Source organism: Coregonus clupeaformis, chromosome 37 (assembly GCF_020615455.1).
Source record: "Coregonus clupeaformis isolate EN_2021a chromosome 37, ASM2061545v1, whole genome shotgun sequence".
Lineage (NCBI taxonomy): Eukaryota > Metazoa > Chordata > Actinopteri > Salmoniformes > Salmonidae > Coregonus > Coregonus clupeaformis.
Window position 1 is genome coordinate 3,639,106 of NC_059228.1, and position 19,450 is coordinate 3,658,555.

At 40.8% G+C, this 19,450-nt stretch overlaps 1 protein-coding gene across 1 annotated transcript in view; it reads right to left on the minus strand.

Annotated features, from left to right (window-relative positions):
• LOC121553327 (inactive tyrosine-protein kinase 7-like) overlaps window positions 1-19,450 on the minus strand; it is a 210,793-nt gene that overhangs the window by 56,006 nt on the left and 135,337 nt on the right. The window contains exon 3 of the mRNA XM_041866356.2: window positions 9,903-10,005. Coding sequence (XP_041722290.1) covers window positions 9,903-10,005 — 103 coding nt within the window. The remainder of the gene's footprint in view (window positions 1-9,902; window positions 10,006-19,450) is intronic.

Sequence of the window (19,450 nt, forward strand, 5' to 3'; positions counted from 1 at the left end):
AATGGAAGACATACAAGACCACTGATAATCTCCCTCGATCTGGGGCTCCACGCAAGATCTCACCCCGTGGGGTCAAAATGATCACAAGAACGGTGAGCAAAAATCCCAGAACCACACGGGGGGACCTAGTGAATGACCTGCAGAGAGCTGGGACCAAAGTAACAAAGCCTACCATCAGTAACACACTACTCCGCCAGGGACTCAAATCCTGCATTGCCAGACGTGTCCCCCTGCTTAAGCCAGTACATGTCCAGGCCCGTCTGAAGTTTGCTAGAGTGCATTTGGATGATCCAGAAGAGGATTGGGAGAATGTCATATGGTCAGATGAAACCAAAATATAACTTTTTGGTAAAAACTCAACTCATCGTGTTTGGAGGACAAAGAATGCTGAGTTGCATCCAAAGAACACCATACCTACTGTGAAGCATGGGGGTGGAAACATCATGCTTTGGGGCTGTTTTTCTGCAAAGGGACCAGGACGACTGATCCGTGTAAAGGAAAGAATGAATGGGGCCATGTATCGTGAGATTTTGAGTGAAAACCTCCTTCCATCAGCAAGGGCATTGAAGATGAAACGTGGCTGGGTCTTTTAGCATGACAATGATCCCAAACACACCTCCCGGGCAACGAAGGAGTGGCTTTGTAAGAAGCATTTCAAGGTCCTGGAGTGGCCTAGCCAGTCTCCAGTACTCAACCCCATAGAAAATCTTTGGAGGGAGTTGAAAGTCCGTGTTGCCCAGCGACAGCCCCAAAACATCACTGCTCTAGAGGAGATCTGCATGGAGGAATGGGCCAAAATACCAGCAACAGTGTGTGAAAACCTTGTGAAGACTTACAGAAAACGTTTGACCTGTGTCATTGCCAACAAGGGGTATATAACAAAGTATTGAGAAACTTTTGTTATTGACCAAATACTTCTTTTCCACCATAATTTGCAAATAAATTCATAAAAAATCCTACAATGTGATTTTCTGGATTTTTTTGTCTCATTTTGTCTGTCATAGTTGACATGTACCTATGATGAAAATTACAGGCCTCTCTCATCTTTTTAAGTGGGAGAACTTGCACAATTGGTGGCTGACTAAATACTTTTTTTCCCCCACTGTACTTATTATGGACATAGTATGCTTACATTATTAGTTATCTTGTTGTTATTAGTTGTTGTTAGTTGTTATTAGTCCCATCCTTCAACTCTATTCAACACCACCCATCTATCTCTTAACACCATCCATATTGGATTTCTATTTGACATATATTTTTCAACTGTACTGTGATGTTTTACAAAAGTTCTGAACCTTTCTATTCTCATTGTTTCTACAGATTGTAAATTGAAAATAAACATTTTTGCTAAAAGTATTATTATATTATTGATCGATTGTCTATTACTTTTCAGATCACCCAGTAGTGCTATCTGCAGGGTTAGCTCCAGGTAAATATTGCAATCCTTTAGCCATTCCTGGACCTGTGTCCAAAAACAACCTACAAATGGACAGTACCAAAACAAATGATCTAATGATTCTGTCTCTTCGCAGCAAAATCTGCAGAGCTGGGAAGATTGTATCCCCCATATAAATAACATTCTATTGATAGCAAGAATTTTATATAATAATTTAAATAGAAAAATTCTAAGTTTTGAATCCGGTGTTGTTTTGTGTATCAGTTCATAAACACTATGCCATGGGATCGGTACGTCAAAAATCTCTTCCCAACTATTTTGCAATCTATATGGGATTGCTGTCAATCCTTTGGTCCTTAAATGAAACTGGTATACTTTGTTATTTATCACAGTTTTCTTTAACCAATTATGTTTTTTAATGCAAGGCCGTCAGACAAGTTCCTTACATTTTCCCCCTTCCACTTTCCTCTTACATTTTTGTGGTAATGCTGCAATTTTTTGGTTGTAATTTTGGCTAGAGCAGACATTTCCATATGTTTTTGTTAGCTGCATGTGTGACATAACTCCACCAGTCCAACCGATGATATAATTTACGAAGATTATACCTTTTTTCAACATTTTGTAAAAATAAAAAGTTGTTTTATCAATTATTATATTTGAGTTTAACCACAATATTTGTTGCATTATTTGTTCTGTCGTTTCTGGAGGATTAAATTGAAATTGCAACCAACTTTCTATGGCTTGTTTTAGAAATAGTGATATTTGGGAGATTATTTCCTTTTCAAATAACTGAAAGTGTGAGGTTGTAATCTGAATAAAGGTAGAGAACCAGTTCGGATTTAAGTTTAACTTTTGTATGACTGAAGCTTTTAGTGATAGGTCTAATGCTTTAATATTCAATCATTTCTGTCCTCCGAATTCATATTCATTATATAAATAGGCCCATTTAATTTTGTCTGGCTTGCCGTTCCATATAAAAGTGAATATTTTTTTCTCATATATTTTCAAAAACTGTTCGCTAGGCGTAGGCAAGACCATAAGCAAATAGGTACAGAGGGAAAAAAGTATTTGATCCCCTGATTTTGTACGTTTGCCCACTGACAAAGACATGATCAGTCTATAATTTTAATGGTAGGTTTATTTGAACAGTGAGAGACAGAATAACAACAAAAAAATCCAGAAAAAATGCATGTCAAAAATGTTATAAATTGATTTGCATTTTAATTAGGGAAATAAGTATTTGACCCCTCTGCAAAACATGACTTAGTACTTGGTGGCAAAACCCTTGTGGCAATCACAGAGGTCAGACATTTCTTGTAGTTGGCCACCAGGTTTGCACACATCTCAGCAGGGATTTTGTCCCACTCCTCTTTGCAGATCTTCTCCAAGTAATTAAGGTTTCGAGGCTGACGTTTGGCAACTCGAACCTTCAGCTCCCTCCACAGATTTTCTATGGGATTAAGGTCTGGAGACTGGCTAGGCCACTCCAGGACCTTAATGTGCTTCTTCTTGAGCCACTCCTTTGTTGCCTTGGCCGTGTGTTTTGGGTCATTGTCATGCTGGAATACCCAACCACGACCCATTTTCAATGCCCTGGCTGAGGGAAGGAGGTTCTCACCCAAGATTTGACGGTACATGGCCCCGTCCATCGTCCCTTTTATGCGGTGAAGTTGTCCTGTCCCCTTAGCAGAAAAACACCCCCAAAGCATAATGTTTCCACCTCCATGTTTGATGGTGGAGATGGTGTTCTTGGGGTCATAGGCAGCATTCCTCCTCCTCCAAACACGGCGAGTGGAGTTGATGCCAAAGAGCTCCATTTTGGTCTCATCTGACCACAACACTTTCACCCAGTTCTCCTCTGAATCATTCAGATGTTCATTGGCAAACTTCAGACGGCCCTGTATATGTGCTTTCTTGAGCAGGGGGACCTTGCGGGCACTGCAGGATTTCAGTCCTTCACGGCGTAGTGTGTTACCAATTGTTTTCTTGGTGACTATGGTCCCAGCTGCCTTGAGATCATTGACAAGATCCTCCCGTGTAGTTCTGGGCTGATTCCTCACCGTTTTCATGATCATTGCAACTCCACGAGGTGAGATCTTGCATGGAGCCCCAGGCTGAGGGAGATTGACAGTTCATTTGTGTTTCTTCCATTTGCGAATAATCGCACCAACTGTTGTCACCTTCTCACCAAGCTGTTTGGCGATGGTCTTGTAGCCCATTCCAGCCTTGTGTAGGTCTACAATCTTGTTCCTGACATCCTTGGAGAGCTCTTTGGTCTTGGCCATGGTGGAGAGTTTTGAATCTGATTGATTGATTGCTTCTGTGGACAGGTGTCTTTTATACAGGTAACAAACTGAGATTAGGAGCACTCCCTTTAAGAGTGTGCTCCTAATCTCAGCTCGTTACCTGTATAAAAGACACCTGGGAGCCAGAAATCTTTCTGATTGAGAGGGGGCCAAATACTTATTTCCCTCATTAAAATGCAAATCAATTTATAACATTTGTGACATGCGTTTTTCTGGATTTTTTTGTAATTATTCTGTCTCTCACTGTTCAAATAAACCTACCATTAAAATGATAGACTGATAATTTCTTTGTCAGTGGGCAAACATACAAAATCAGCAGGGGATCAAATACTTTTTTCCCTCACTGTAAACTGGGATAATACTAAAGAGTTAATCAAGGTGATTTTTCCACAAATTGACAGGTATTTACCTTTCCATGGTAGCAAGAGCTTATCTATTTTTGCTAACTTTCTATTAAAATGTATTGGAGTGAGATCATTTATTTCATTTGGGATATGTATTCTGAGTATATCCACATCACCATCAGCCCATTTTATTGGAAAACTACATGGTAATGTAAAATCTTTATTTTTTTAGTGATCCAATACGTAATATAGTACATTTATCATAATTAGGTTGTAATCCAGAGAGGTTAGAAAATGTATCTAGATCCACTATGAGGCTGTGGAGGGATTCAAGTTGTGGATTTAAAAGAAAACATGAATCATCAGCGTACAATGACACTTTTGTTTTTAAGCCCTGGATTTCTAATCTTTTGATATTATTATTGGATCTGATTTTAATAGCTAACATCTCGATGGGCATAATAAATAGATATGCCGATAGTAGACAACCTTGTTTCACTCCTCTTGACGGTTTAAAACTTTCTGAGAAATAGCCATTATTTACTATTTTACACCTAGGGTTACTATACATGATTTTAACCCATTTTATAAGAGATTCTCCAAAACTGAAATGCTCCAGGCAGTTATATATAAACCCCAGTCGTACTTTATCAAATGCCTTTTTGAAGTCTGCTATAAATAGCAGGCCTGGTTTCCCAGATGTTTCATAGTGTTCTATTGTTTCCAGTACTTGCCTTATATTATCTCCAATGTATCTTCCATGTAAAAAATATGTCTGATTAGAATGAATAATGTCCGACAATACCTTTTTAATTCTATGAGCTATACATTTAGCTAGAATTTTTGCATCACAACACTGAAGTGTAAGGGGCCTCCAATTTTTTTAATGGACTGGATCTTTGTATTTTCCACTTGTATCCGGTTTCAGTAATAATGAAATCAGACCTTCTTCTTGAGTGTCTGATAATCTACCATTTACATAGGAGTGGTTAAAACATGCTAATAATGGTCCTCTGAGTATATCTAAAAAGGTTTTGTATACCTCGACTGGTATGCCATCCAACCCTGGAGTTTTCCCGGACTTAAAGTCTTTAATTGCATCCAGAAGTTCCTCCTCTGTAATTTCACCTTCACATGAGTCTTTCTGTATGGCTGTTACATTTACATTATCAATGAAAAAAAAAATCTCTACAATTAGTTAGAGGAGATGGAGGCGACTGAAACGAAAACATATGCTTAAAGTACTTTGTTTCCTCCTTCAAAATATCATTTGGTGAATCATGGGTGACTCCGTCATTTGTAATCAGTTTCAGTAAATTCTTTTTGGTAGCATTCCTATGCTGAAGACTAAAAAAAAATGTTGTGCATTTTTCCCCATATTTCATCCAGTTTGCTTTATTTTTATAATATATTACCCTTGATCTTTCTTGAATAAGTTTCTCCATTTCTTTTAGTTTTTCCTCTAATTTATTCTGAGCCTCTATGTTACAGTTTTTATTGCTATCTATCTGTTCTGTTAGACCTTCTATTTCCTATGTTAGTATGGACTCTTTTGACCTAAATTGCTTTTGTTTTCGAGATGAGTACTGAATTGCATGGTCTCCAAAGGCACATTTAAAGGTGTCCCATACAATAAGGGGATTTGCTGTACCTATGTTATGTCGGAAAAAAACAGTTATGAATTCCTCTGTCCTAGTTAAAAAACAAGTTATCATCCAATAGGCTTTGATTAAATTTCCAATATCCTCGCCCACATGGAAATTCAGTAAGAGTAATGTACAGTGGGGAGAACAAGTATTTGATACACTGCCGATTTTACTTACAAAGTATGTAGAGGTCTGTAATTTTTATCATAGGTACACTTCAACTGTGAGAGACGGAATCTAAAACAAAAATCCAGAAAATCACATTGTATGATTTTTAAGTAATTAATTTGTATTTTATTGCATGACATAAGTATTTGATCACCTACCAACCAGTAAGAATTCCGGCTCTCACAGACCTGTTAGTTTTTCTTTAAGAAGCCCTCCTGTTCTCCACTCATTACCTGTATTAACTGCACCTGTTTGAACTCTTTACCTGTATAAAAGACACCTGTCCACACACTCAATCAAACAGACTCCAACCTCTCCACAATGGCCAAGACCAGAGTGCTGTGTAAGGACATCAGGGATAAAATTGTAGACCTGCACAAGGCTGGGATGGGCTACAGGACAATAGGCAAGCAGCTTGGTGAGAAGGCAACAACTGTTGGCGCAATTATTAGAAAATGGAAGAAGTTCAAGATGACAGTCAATCGCCCTCGGTCTGGGGCTCCATGCAAGATCTCACCTCGTGGGGCATCAATGATCATGAGGAAGGTGAGGGATCAGCCCAGAACTACATGGCAGGACCTGGTCAATGACCTGAAGAGAGCTGGGACCACAGTCTCAAAGAAAACCATTAGTAACACACTACGCCGTCATGGATTAAAATCCTGCAGCGCACGCAAGGTCCCCCTGCTCAAGCCAGCGCATGTCCAGGCCCGTCTGAAGTTTGCCAATGACCATCTGGATGATCCAGAGGACGAATGGGAGAAGGTCATGTGGTCTGATGAGACAAAAATAGAGCTTTTTGGTCTAAACTCCACTCACCGTGTTTGGAGGAAGAAGAAGGATGAGTACAACCCCAAGAACACCATCCCAACCGTGAAGCATGGAGGTGGAAACATCATTCTTTGGGGATGCTTTTCTGCAAAGGGGACAGGACGACTGCACCGTATTGAGGGGAGGATGGATGGGGCCATGTATCGCGAGATCTTAGCCAACAACCTCCTTCCCTCAGTAAGAGCATTGAAGATGGGTCGTGGCTGGGTCTTCCAGCATGACAACGACCCGAAACACACAGCCAGGGCAACTAAGGAGTGGCTCCGTAAGAGGCATCTCAAGGTCCTGGAGTGGCCTAGCCAGTCTCCAGACCTGAACCCAATAGAAAATCTTTGGAGGGAGCTGAAAGTCCGTATTGCCCAGCGACAGACCCGAAACCTGAAGGATCTGGAGAAGGTCTATATGGAGGAGTGGGCCAAAATCCCTGCTGCAGTGTGTGCAAACCTGGTCAAGACCTACAGGAAACGTATGATCTCTGTAATTGCAAACAAAGGTTTCTGTACCAAATATTAAGTTCTGCTTTTCTGATGTATCAAATACTTATGTCATGCAATAAAATGCAAATTAATTACTTAAAAATCATAAAATGTGATTTTCTGGATTTTTGTTTTAGATTCCGTCTCTCACAGTTGAAGTGTACCTATGATAAAAATTACAGACCTCTACATGCTTTGTAAGTAGGAAAACCTGCAAAATCGGCAGTGTATCAAATTGTTCTCCCCACTGTATATGCCAATTATATGATGGTCTGGCCGCATTCTGTCCCCTATCAACACTTTTTAAACTTTTGGTGCCAACGAGAATGACATAAGAAAGAAGTCAAGACGACTAGCTTGATTGAGTCACCGCCATGTATATCTCACTAGTTCAGGATATTTAAGCCTCCATATATCTACTAGTTCTAATGTATTCATGACATTCATGATTTCCTTAAGAGCATGAGGGTGATTTTTTGTAGTGTGATTTCCTTTACGGTCCATTGAGCTATTTAAAACGGTATTATAATCTCCCACCATAATAATAGAGTCTTGAATTGCTTGCAGGGTTGATAATTTATTATATATATTGTCAAAGAAGTGTGGATCATCATTATGTGGTCCGTAAAGGTTAATGAGCCATATCTGTTTATGGTCCAATAACATATTTAAAATAATCCATCTATCTTGCGTATCTGTTTGGACAATTTGCAGATTAATTAATATCATCACCCCTTTTGAGTTTCTTTGCCCATGGGAGAAGTATATCTCGCAACTTCATCTAGAATTGTTGAATGAGTTTCCTGTAAACAATATATATTATATTCCTTCTCTTTGAGCCATGTAAATATTGTTCTTCTTTTGTTATTATCTGCTAAGCCATTACAATTATAACTGGCTATACATATTTCACCATATACCATAATGAGATACAAGTTTCAAATCTATTTCTCATTATATATGTTTGTAAATGTACCCATAAAAAATACCATAGTGATTGAGTGTCCATATAGCTGTACCATGATATTTGCATTGCTACTAAGTAACCCTCCAACTGTTCTCCACTAATTCCCCCGCTAAAGCCCCTCCCCGTCCCAAGTTGGGCCGTCATCCCAGTGATCGGCATACCACCCCCTTCCCTCTGGATGCCTAGGGCCCCGAGAGGCCAGGACCCATCCATCGAAAACAGCACACAGTGCCACCCACAAACCAGAAGCAGGTCAACCGCCAAAAGCATTTCCAATGCTCTCACCTCAATATATATATAGCTATTTAAAAATATATATCTATTCAAATATCTTGCATATATTATTTTCCAGCATTATCATTTAATATGCGTAATAATGTCGGCAGTTCATGCGGTTTTTAGAAATGTTAGCAAAATTATTAAAAATAAATAATTGAAAAAACACATTTACGTAAGTATTCAGACCCTTTACTCAGTACTTTGTTGAAGCACCTTTGGCAGCGATTACAGCCTTGAGTCTTCTTGGGTATGACACTACAAGCTTGGCACACCTGTATTTGGGGAGTTTCTCCCATTCTTCTCTGCAGATCCTCTCAAGCTCTGTCAGGTTGGATGGGGAGCGTTGCTGCACAGCTATTTTCAGGTCTCTCCAGAGATGTTTGATCGGGTTCAAGTCCGGGCTCTGGCTGGGCCACTCAAGGATATTCAGAGGCTTGTCCCGAAGTCACTCCTGCGTTGTCTTGGCTGTGTGCTTAGGGTCGTTGCCCTGTTAGAAGGTGAATCTTCACCCCAGTATGAGATCCTGAGCACTCTGGAGCAGGTAATCATCAAGGATCTCTCTATACTTTGCTCAGTTCATCTTTGCATTGATCCTGACTAGTCTCCCAGTCCCTGCCGCTGAAAAACATCCCCACAGCATGATGCTGCCACCACCATGTTTCACCGTAGGGATGGTGACAGGTTTCCTCCAGACTTGGCATTCAGGCCAAAGAGTTCAATCTTGGTTTCTTCAGACCAGATAATCTTGTTTCTCATGGTCGGAGAGTCTTTAGGTGCCTTTTGGCAAACTCCAAGCGGGCTGTCATGTGCCTTTTACTGAGGAGTGGTTTCCGTCTGGCCACTCTACCATAAAGGCCTGATTGGTGGAGTGCTGCAGAGATGATTGCCCTTCTGGAAGGTTCTCCCATCTCCACAGAGGAACTCTAGAGCTCTGTCAGAGTGACCATCGGGTTCTTGGTCACCTCCCTGATCAAGGCCCTTCTCCCCCGATTGCTCAGTTTGGCCAGCTCTAGGAAGAATCTTGGTGGTTCCAAACTTCTTCCATTTAAGAATGATGGAGGCCACTGTGTTCTTGGGGACCTTCAACGCTGCAGAAATGTTTTGGTCCCCTGTGGGACCTTACATAGACAGGTGTGTGCCTTTACAAATAATGTCCAATTGAATTTACCAAAGGTAGACTCCAATGAAGTTGTAGAAACATCTCAAGGATGCTTAATGGAAACAGGATGCACATGAGCTCAATTTCGAGTCTCATAGCAAAGATAAGATAACATTTCTAAAAACATGTTTTCGCTTTGTCATTAATGGGTATTATTTGTAGATGGCTGAGGAACATTTATATTTAATCATTTTTTGAATAAGGCTGTAAAGTAACAAAATGTGGAAAAAGTCAAGGGGTCTGAATACTTTCCGAAGGCACTGTACATGAGGCACAGGCACCCCTTGAACTCTGAACTTAAGGTAAAGGAAGAGAGGAGGGGGGGCTCACCGTGGGTGTCCGTCAATGTGGCATCGCAATGTCACTGGTGCAGAGCTCTCGATCTCCGCCTCCGTAGCTGGCTCCTTCAGGGTCACACCCCCACTTTCCAACCCTGTTAAAGGAGACAGAGAGAGAGAGAGAGATATGTAATTGAAGAATCCATAGACTCTAACCACTTCTGGGAAAATTTGAAAGAACTAAACAAATAACAACACGAAGAGTTATCTATCCAAAACGGAGATGTATGGGTAAACCACTTCTCCAATCTTTTTGGCCCTATAACAAAGAACAAACAGCAAAAACATATACATGATCAAATAAAAAATATTAGAATCAACTATTAAAGACTACCAGAACCCACTGGATTCTCCAATTACATCGAATTAACTACAGGACAAAATACAAACCCTCCAACCCAAAAATGCCTGTGGTGTTGATGGTATCCTCAATGAAATGATAAAATATACAGACCACAAATTCCAATTGGCTATACTTAAACTCTTTAACATCATCCTTCGCTCTGGCATCTTCCCCAATATTTGGAACCAAGGACTGATCACCCCAATCCACAAACGTGGAGACAAATTTGACCCCAATAACTACTGTGGGATATGCGTCAACAGCAACCTTGGGAAAATCCTCTGCATTATAATTAACAGCAGACTCGTACATTTCCTCAGTGAAAACAATGTACTGAGCAAATGTCAAATTGGCTTTTTACCAAATTACCATACGACAGACCACGTATTCACCCTGCACACCCTAATTGACAAACAAACAAATTAAAACAAAGGCAAAGTCTTCTCATGCTTTGTTGATTTCAAAAAAGCTTTTGACTCAATTTGGCATGAGAGTCTGCTATACAAATTGATGGAAAGTGGTGTTGGGGGAAAACATATGACATTATAAAATCCATGTCCACAAACAACAAGTGTGCGGTTAAAATTGGCAAAAAACACACACATTTCTTTCCACAGGGCCGTGGGGTTAGACAGTGATGCAACATATATATCAACGAATTGGCGAGGGCACTAGAACAGACTGCAGCACCTGGCCTCACCCTACTATCTGAAGTAAAAAATGTCTACTGTTTGCTGATGATCTGGTGCTTCTGTCCCCAACCAAGGACGGCCTACAGCAGCACCTAGATCTTCTGCACAGATTCTGTCAGACCTGGGCCCTGACAGTATATCTCAGTAAGACAAAAATAATGGTGTTCCAAAAATAAAAAAATTCCATCTAGACAACGTTGCCCTTGAGCACACAAAAAACGACACATACCTCAGCCTATACATCAGCGCCACAAGTAAATTCAAATCAAATCACATTTTATTTGTCACATGTGCCGAATACAACAGGTGTAAACCTTACAGTGAAATGCTTACTTACAAGCCCTTAACCAACAATGCAGTTTTCAGAAAGAATACCAAAGAAAAGCACACAAAAAAATACAATATAAAATAATATGAAATAAAATAATTAAAGAGCAGAAGTAAAAATAACAATAGCGAGGCTATATATATATATATATATTTTTTTTTTTACCTTTATTTAACTAGGTAAGCCAGTTGAGAACAAGTTCTCATTTACAACTGCGACCTGGCCAAGATAAAGCAAAGCAGTGCGATAAAAACAACAAGACAGAGTTACATATGGGGTAAACAAAACATAAAGTCAAAAATACAACAGAAAATATATATACAGTGTGTGCAAATGTTGCAAGTTATGGAGGTAAGGCAATAAATAGGCCATAGTGCAAAATAATTACAATTAGTATTAACACTGGAATGATAGATGTGCAAGAGATGATGTGCAAATAGAGATACTGGGGTGCAAATGAGCAAAATAAATAACAATATGGGGATGATGTAGTTGGGTGGGCTAATTTCAGATGGGCTGTGTACAGGTGCAGTGATCGGTAAGCTGCTCTGACAACTGATGCTTAAAGTTAGTGAGGGAGATAAGAGTCTCCAGCTTCAGAGATTTTTGCAGTTCGTTCCAGTCATTGGCAGCAGAGAACTGGAAGGAATGGCGGCCAAAGGAGGTGTTGGCTTTGGGGATGACCAGTGAGATATACCTGCTGGAGCGCATACTACGGGTGGGTGTTGCTATAGTGACCAATGAGCTAAGATAAGGCGGGGATTTGCCTAGAAGTTATTTATAGATGGCCTGGAGCCAGTGGGTTTGGCAACGAATATGTACTCCTCAATGCCATCGGAAGAATCCCGGAACATATTCCAGTCTGTGCTAGCAAAACAGTCCTGTAGCTTAGCATCTGTTTCATCTGACCACTTTTTTATTGACTGAGTAACTGGTGCTTCCTGCTTTAGTTTTTGCTTGTAATCAGGAATCAGGAGGATAGAATTATGGTCAGATTTGCCAAATGGAGGGAGAGAGAGAGCTTTGTACGCGTCTCTGTGTGTGGAGTAAAGGTGGTCTAGAGTTTTTTTCCCTCTGGTTGCACATTTAACATGCTGGTAGAAATTAAGTAAAACGGATTTAAGTTTCCCTGCATTAAAGTACCCGGCCACTAGGAGTGCCGCCTCTGGATGAGCGTTTTCCTATTTGCTTATGGCCGTATACAGTTCATTGAGTGCGGTCTTAGTGCCAGCATCGGTTTGTGGTGGTAAATAGACAGCTACGAAGAATATAGATGAAAACTCTCTTGGTAGATAGTGTGGTCTACAGCTTATCATGAGGTAGTCTACCCCAGGCGAGCAAAACCTTGAGACTTCTTTAGATATCGTGCACCAGCTGTTGTTTACAAATATACATAGACCGCCACCCCTTGTATTACCAGAGGCTGCTGTTCTATCCTGCAGATACAGTGTATAATCCGCCAGCTGTATGTTATTCATGCCTTCGTTTAGCCACGATTCAGTGAAACATAAGATATTACAGTTTTTAATGTCCCGTTGGTAGGATATACGTGCTTGTAGTTCGTCCACTTTATTATCAAGCGATTGTAAGTTGGCCAGTAGTATCGATGGCAAAGGCAGATTAGCCACTCGTCGCCAGCTCCTTACCAGGCACCCCGATCTCCTTCTGCGATATCTCCTTTTCTTTCTACTGTGAATTTTACATTTAAGTGATTTCGCAGACGCTCTTATCCAGAGCGACTTACAGTTAGTGAGTGCATAAATTTTTCATACTGGCCCCCCATGGGAATCAATCCCACAACCCTGGGGTTGCAAGCGCCATGCTCTACCAACTGAGCTACAGGAGGCTTGACAGGGATAAGGCCCTATCGGGTGTCTGGAGGAAATTCCTCTCGTCCGACTCATTAAAGAAAAATGATTTGTCCAGTTCAAGGTGAGTAATCGCTGTTCTGATGTCCAGCAGCAACATTATGTCCTAATAAGTTACAAACAATGCGAAAAAACACAAAACAGTACGGTTGGTTAAGAGTCCATAAAACGGCAGCCATCCCCTCCGGCTGTGAACGATCTGAGAGACAAGGCAAGAAGGGCCTTCAATGCCATCAAAAGGAACAAAAAATTTGACATACCAATTAGGATCTGGCAAAAAAATACTTGAATCAGTTATAGAACCCATTGCCCTTTAAGGTTGTGAGGTCTGGGGTCCGCTCACCAACCAATAATTCACAAAATGGGACAAACACAAAATTGGACTCTGCATGCAGAATTCTGCAAATATATCCTCAGTGTACAACGTAAAACACCAAATAATGCATGCAGAGCAGAATTAGACAGATACCCGCTAATTATCAAAATCCAGAAAAGAGCCGTTAAATTCTACAACCACCTAAAAAGGAAGTGATTCCCAAACCTTCCGTAACAAAGCCATCACCTACAGAGAGATGGACCTGGAGAAGAGTCCCCTAAGCAAGCTGGTTCTGGGGCTCTGTTCACAAACACAAACAGACCCCACAGACCCCCAGGACCGGAACACAATTAGACCCAACCAAATCATGAGAAAACAAAAAGATAATTACTAGACACATTGGAAATTTACAAAAAAACTGTGCAAACTAGAATGGAATTTGGCCCTAAACAGAGAGTACACAGTGGCAGAATACCTGACCACTGTGACTGATCCAAAATTACGGAAATCTTTGACTATGTACAGACTCAGTGAGCATAGCCTTGCTATTGAGAAAGGCCGCCGTAGGTAGACCTGGCTTTCAAGAGAATACAGGTTATGTGCACACTGCCCACAAAATGAGATGGAAACTGAGCTGCACATCCTAACTTCCTGCTAAATGTATGAACCACATTAGAGACACATACTTCCCTCAGATTACACAGACCCACATAATTCGAAAACAAATCAAATTTGGATAAACTCTGATATCTATTGGGTGAAATACCACAGTGTGCAATCACAGCAGCAAGATTTGTGACCTTATGCCACAAGAAAAGGGCAACCAGTGAAGAACAAACACCATTGTAAATACAACCTATATGTTTACTGTTAATTTCATATTGTTAATTTCACATTTGTTTATTAACTTTTTCACTTGCTTTAGCAACGTAAAAAAACATATGTTTCCCATGCCAATAAGGCCCTTAAACTGAATTGAATTGAGCGAGAGAGCAAGAGAGAGAGAGAGGAGAGAGCAGAAAAGAGGGAGCAATAATGAGGGGGAAAGAGCAGAGAGAGAAGAGGGAGACAGGATGAGAGGGACAGGAGGAAAATGTAGTTAAGTGGTATTCCTATGCTGTGTCTCTTCTCATGAAACACACTGCAACACAGTATCCAGGTTAACTGTGATGTAAATGGATCTATCAGGCATCAGACAAGGCCAGGCAATTTCGCTGTGACAACACAGAGACACGGGCAGAGGGAAACCCAGAAATCAACCACAACATCAACATCTATCTGGCTAGAGCCCTGCCTTCATCAGAGCTATACCGTCTTGTATTCATTGTGTGTGCATGTGCATGTGCGTGTGTGTTTGTGTGCGTCCTTTATGGAGACAGAGTTAAAAGGGCTACTCAGGCTGTCAGAGGAGCCCATAAAAGAGGGAAAAGGAAATGAGGGCTATCTGGACTCTCCAGTAGTTTCTCTGTGTGTCAGGGGAATGTAATGTCCAGAGGAGAAACTGTCTTAAAAAGAGCCGCAATGGTAGCAGCCACACGGAGCAAAGTCCTTACGCAGTTTTGACCCTATTCCAATGTATAAGGAAAATTCTACAAAAATAGCACATACCTGTCATTATATCAGATGAATCCGCCATACTAGCATGTATCTATGATGTATGATGAAATGAGACCGGCAGATTCTAGTAAACTTCCCTCACAGCTATTTTTTATTTAACCTTCATCTAACCAGGGGAGTCAGTAGAGATTGACAGCATGAAGCAGTGAGGAACTCCCTCACGGATCCATTCCCACTGAAGTGTAACCAATTGATTTTCATTATGATAGCGCTTATTAGTCTTTGATTCTACCCTGCTGTGTTGTGTGACAGTCTGCTTCCCTTGATTAGATGTTATTGTAAACTAGGGATCATCAACAGATTTCCAAAATTAAAATCACCTGGAGCTGGTGTTTTTAAAGTATTTTATGTCCAACAATGAAAATGCAAAATATATATATAATTTATATTTTTTTGCTCAGAAAACTTGGGGGCCAAAAAAACCCACCTTCGGGCCAAATTGTAAACAAAGTCACCACTCAGAAAAGTAAGCCGACACGAAAAATATGCATGTAAATCAATCGCGCATTTTCTTATCTTTAGCATATTGTCAAATGAATTGTCAAATTTAAAAAGAAGAACGTTATATGTTGATGTTGACAACAGGTGGATAATATTTTGGTACAAAACATTTCCGCCTTGTGTTTAATATTTGAGATGACATCAATCATGAATAAGTGATGTTGCACGTCTTTGGGAGAAACTATGGTGAAAGTTAACGGGAGATTGTGAGGAGACAGTAAAACATTCTCATTGGGGCGGTAGCTTAGAAAGAGCTGAATGGATAAAGATCAATTTCATGCTAATTTATAATATTTTGCCTATATGTATATGCAAATTAGTTATTTTCAAATGTTATTATTCTAGCAATATAATAACAAAACAAATAAAAGGGCCATATGTGGCTTAAAACGTTGGCATGTATCATTTGAAAGAAGATTTTTTTTAATATTTGACATTCAATTGAATTCCTGAAGTCCCACCAAAATGTCTAGATTCCCTAGATTTTCTGTCTCTCATTATACAATTGTTTATGTGCTATGATACAGAAAATATTTGATGCATTTTTTTCTATTAAAAAACAGTTGAGAATCTTATTCCATTATGCAGCTGTTACATTTATTAGAACTGTATTTTTGACCTTTTATTCATTTGACTATTGTTGCTAGTGTTAGTGTGCCAGTAATTCTTACATGAGGGGATCCGCTTATATGGCCCATGGCTGAATAGTAAATCTGTTTCTCTGCTGATGTTTTTATCGTCTATCAAATATGTACAGTGAGAGAAAAAAGTATTTGATCCCCTGCTGATTTTGTAAGTTTTCCCACTGACAAAGACATGATCAGTCTATAATTTTAATGGTAGGTTTATTTGAACAGTGAGAGACAGAATAACAACAAAACAATTCAGAAAAAACACATGTTAAAAATGTTATAAATTGATTTGCATTTTAATTAGGGAAATAAGTATTTGACCCCTCTGCAAAACATGACTTAGTACTTGGTGGCAAAACCCTTGTTGGCAATCACAGAGGTCAGATGTTTCTTGTAGTTGGCCACCAGGTTTGCACACATCTCAGGAGGGATTTTGTCCCACTCCTCTTTGCAGATCTTCTCCAAGTAATTAAGGTTTCGAGGCTGACGTTTGGCAACTCGAACCTTCAGCTCCCTCCACAGATTTTCTATGGGATTAAGGTCTGGAGACTGGCTAGGCCACTCCAGGACCTTAATGTGCTTCTTCTTGAGCCACTCCTTTGTTGCCTTGGCCGTGTGTTTTGGGTCATTGTCATGCTGGAATACCCAACCACGACCCATTTTCAATGCCCTGGCTGAGGGAAGGAGGTTCTCACCCAAGATTTGACGGTACATGGCCCCGTCCATCGTCCCTTTTATGCGGTGAAGTTATCCTGTCCCCTTAGCAGAAAAACACCCCCAAAGCATAATGTTTCCACCTCCATGTTTGACGGTGGGGATGGTGTTCTTGGGGTCATAGGCAGCATTCCTCCTCCTCCAAACACGGTGAGTTGAGTTGATGCCAAAGAGCTCCATTTTGGTCTCATCTGACCACAACACTTTCACCCAGTTCTCCTCTGAATCATTCAGATGTTCATTGGCAAACTTCAGACGGCCCTGTATATGTGCTTTCTTGAGCAGGGGGACCTTGCGGGCGCTGCAGGATTTCAGTCTTTCACGGCGTAGTGTGTTACCAATTGTTTTCTTGGTGACTATGGTCCCAGCTGCCTTGAGATCATTGACAAGATCCTCCCGTGTAGTTCTGGGCTGATTCCTCACCGTTCTCATGATCATTGCAACTCCACGAGGTGAGATCTTGCATGGAGCCCCAGGCCGAGGGAGATTGACAGTTATTTTGTGTTTCTTCCATTTGCGAATAATCGCACCAACTGTTGTCACCTTCTCACCAAGCTGCTTGGCGATGGTCTTGTAGCCCATTCCAGCCTTGTGTAGGTCTACAATCTTGTCCCTGACATCCTTGGAGAGCTCTTTGGACTTGGCCATGGTGGAGAGTTTGGAATTTGATTGATTGATTGCTTCTGTGGACAGGTGTCTTTTATACAGGTAACAAGCTGACTCCCTTTAAGAGTGTGCTCCTAATCTCAGCTCGTTACCTGTATAAAAGACACCTGGGAGCCAGAAATCTTTTTGATTGAGAGGGGGTCAAATACTTATTTCCCTCATTAAAATGCAAATCAATTTATAACATTTTTGACATGTGTTTTTCTGGATTGTTTTGTTGTTATTCTGTCTCTCACTGTTCAAATAAACCTACCATTAAAATTATAGACTGATCATTTCTTTGTCAGTGGGCAAACGTACAAAATTAGCAGGGGATCAAATACTTTCTTCCCTCACTGTAGCTGCCGTTTTACGGGCTCCTGACAAATTCTGCTATTTTGTGTTTGGTTTTTTTGCGCTGATCTTAACTGTTTTTGTACATAATGTTTCCGCCATCATTTCCTATGACCGAAAAGAGCTTCTGGACATCAGAACAACGATCACTAACCTCGATTTGGATGAAGATTTCTACTTCAACGAGTCGGTGGCGCAGGACATACTGCTCATCCCAGACCAGGCCCTAATCCCCAAGACTCAGAAAAGGAAGAAACGGCGTAAGAGAGGCCGACGTGCAGGCACCCTGACGAAACTACGTCGGTGAGTAAATAAACCGCCTCTACCCATTGGCAAATGTACAATCACTGGAGAACAAACTGGACGAACTCTGTTCGAGACTATCCTATCAATGGGACCTGAAGAACTGTAATATCCTATGTTTCTCTGAGTTGTGGCTGAACAAGGACATGGATAATATAGATCTACCTGGTTTTTCTATGCATCGGCAGGACCAAACTGCAGCCTCTGGTAAGCTCAAGGGGGAAGTGTGTGTCTCTTTGTTAACAACAGCTGGTGCGCAATCTCTAATATTAAGGAAGTCTTGAGGTTCTGCTTGCCTGAGTTAGAATACCTCATGATAAGCTGTAGACCAAACTATTTACCAAAATAGCTGTCTATTTACCACCACAAACTGATGCTGACACTAGGACCGCACTCAAAGAGCTGTTCAGGGCCATAAGCAACCAAGAAAATGCTCACGCAGAGACAGCGCTCCTAGTGGCCGGTGATTTTAATGCAATCTTACTTAATTTCTACCAGCATTTCACCTGTGAAACTAGAGATGACAAAACTCTATATCACCTTTACTCCACACACAGAAAAACATACAAAGCTCTCTCTCACCCTCCATTTGGCAAATCTAACCATAACTTTATCCTCCTAATTCCTGTTAACAAGCAAAAACTCAAACTGGAAGTACCAGCTCAATACAGACGTAGCCAGATGAAGTGGATGCTAAACTACATGACTGTTTCGTTACCACAGACTGGAATATGTTCCGGGATTCATCCAATGGCATTGAGGAGTTTACCACATCATTCACCAGCTTCATTTATAAGTGCATTGACGACGTCATCTCCACAGTGACCGTACGTACATATCACAACCAGAAGCCATGGATTACAGGCATCCACACTGCGCTAAAGTCTAGAGCTGCCACTTTCAAGGAGCAGGACATTCATCCGGACGCTTATAAGAAATCCCGCTACGACCTCCGACGAGCCATCAAACAGGCAAAGCGTCAATACAGGACTAAGATGTAAATTCTACTATGCCGGCTCTGACACTCATTGGATGTGGCAGGGCTTGCAAACTATCATGGATTACAAAGGAAAACCCAGCTGCGAGCTGTCCAGTGACGCGAGCATACCAAACGAGCTAAATGCCTTCTATGCTCGTTTTCAACGCAAGCAACACTGAACCATGCATGAGAGCACCAGCTGATCACGCTCTCCGTAGCCGATGTGAAAAATACCTTTAAACAGGTTA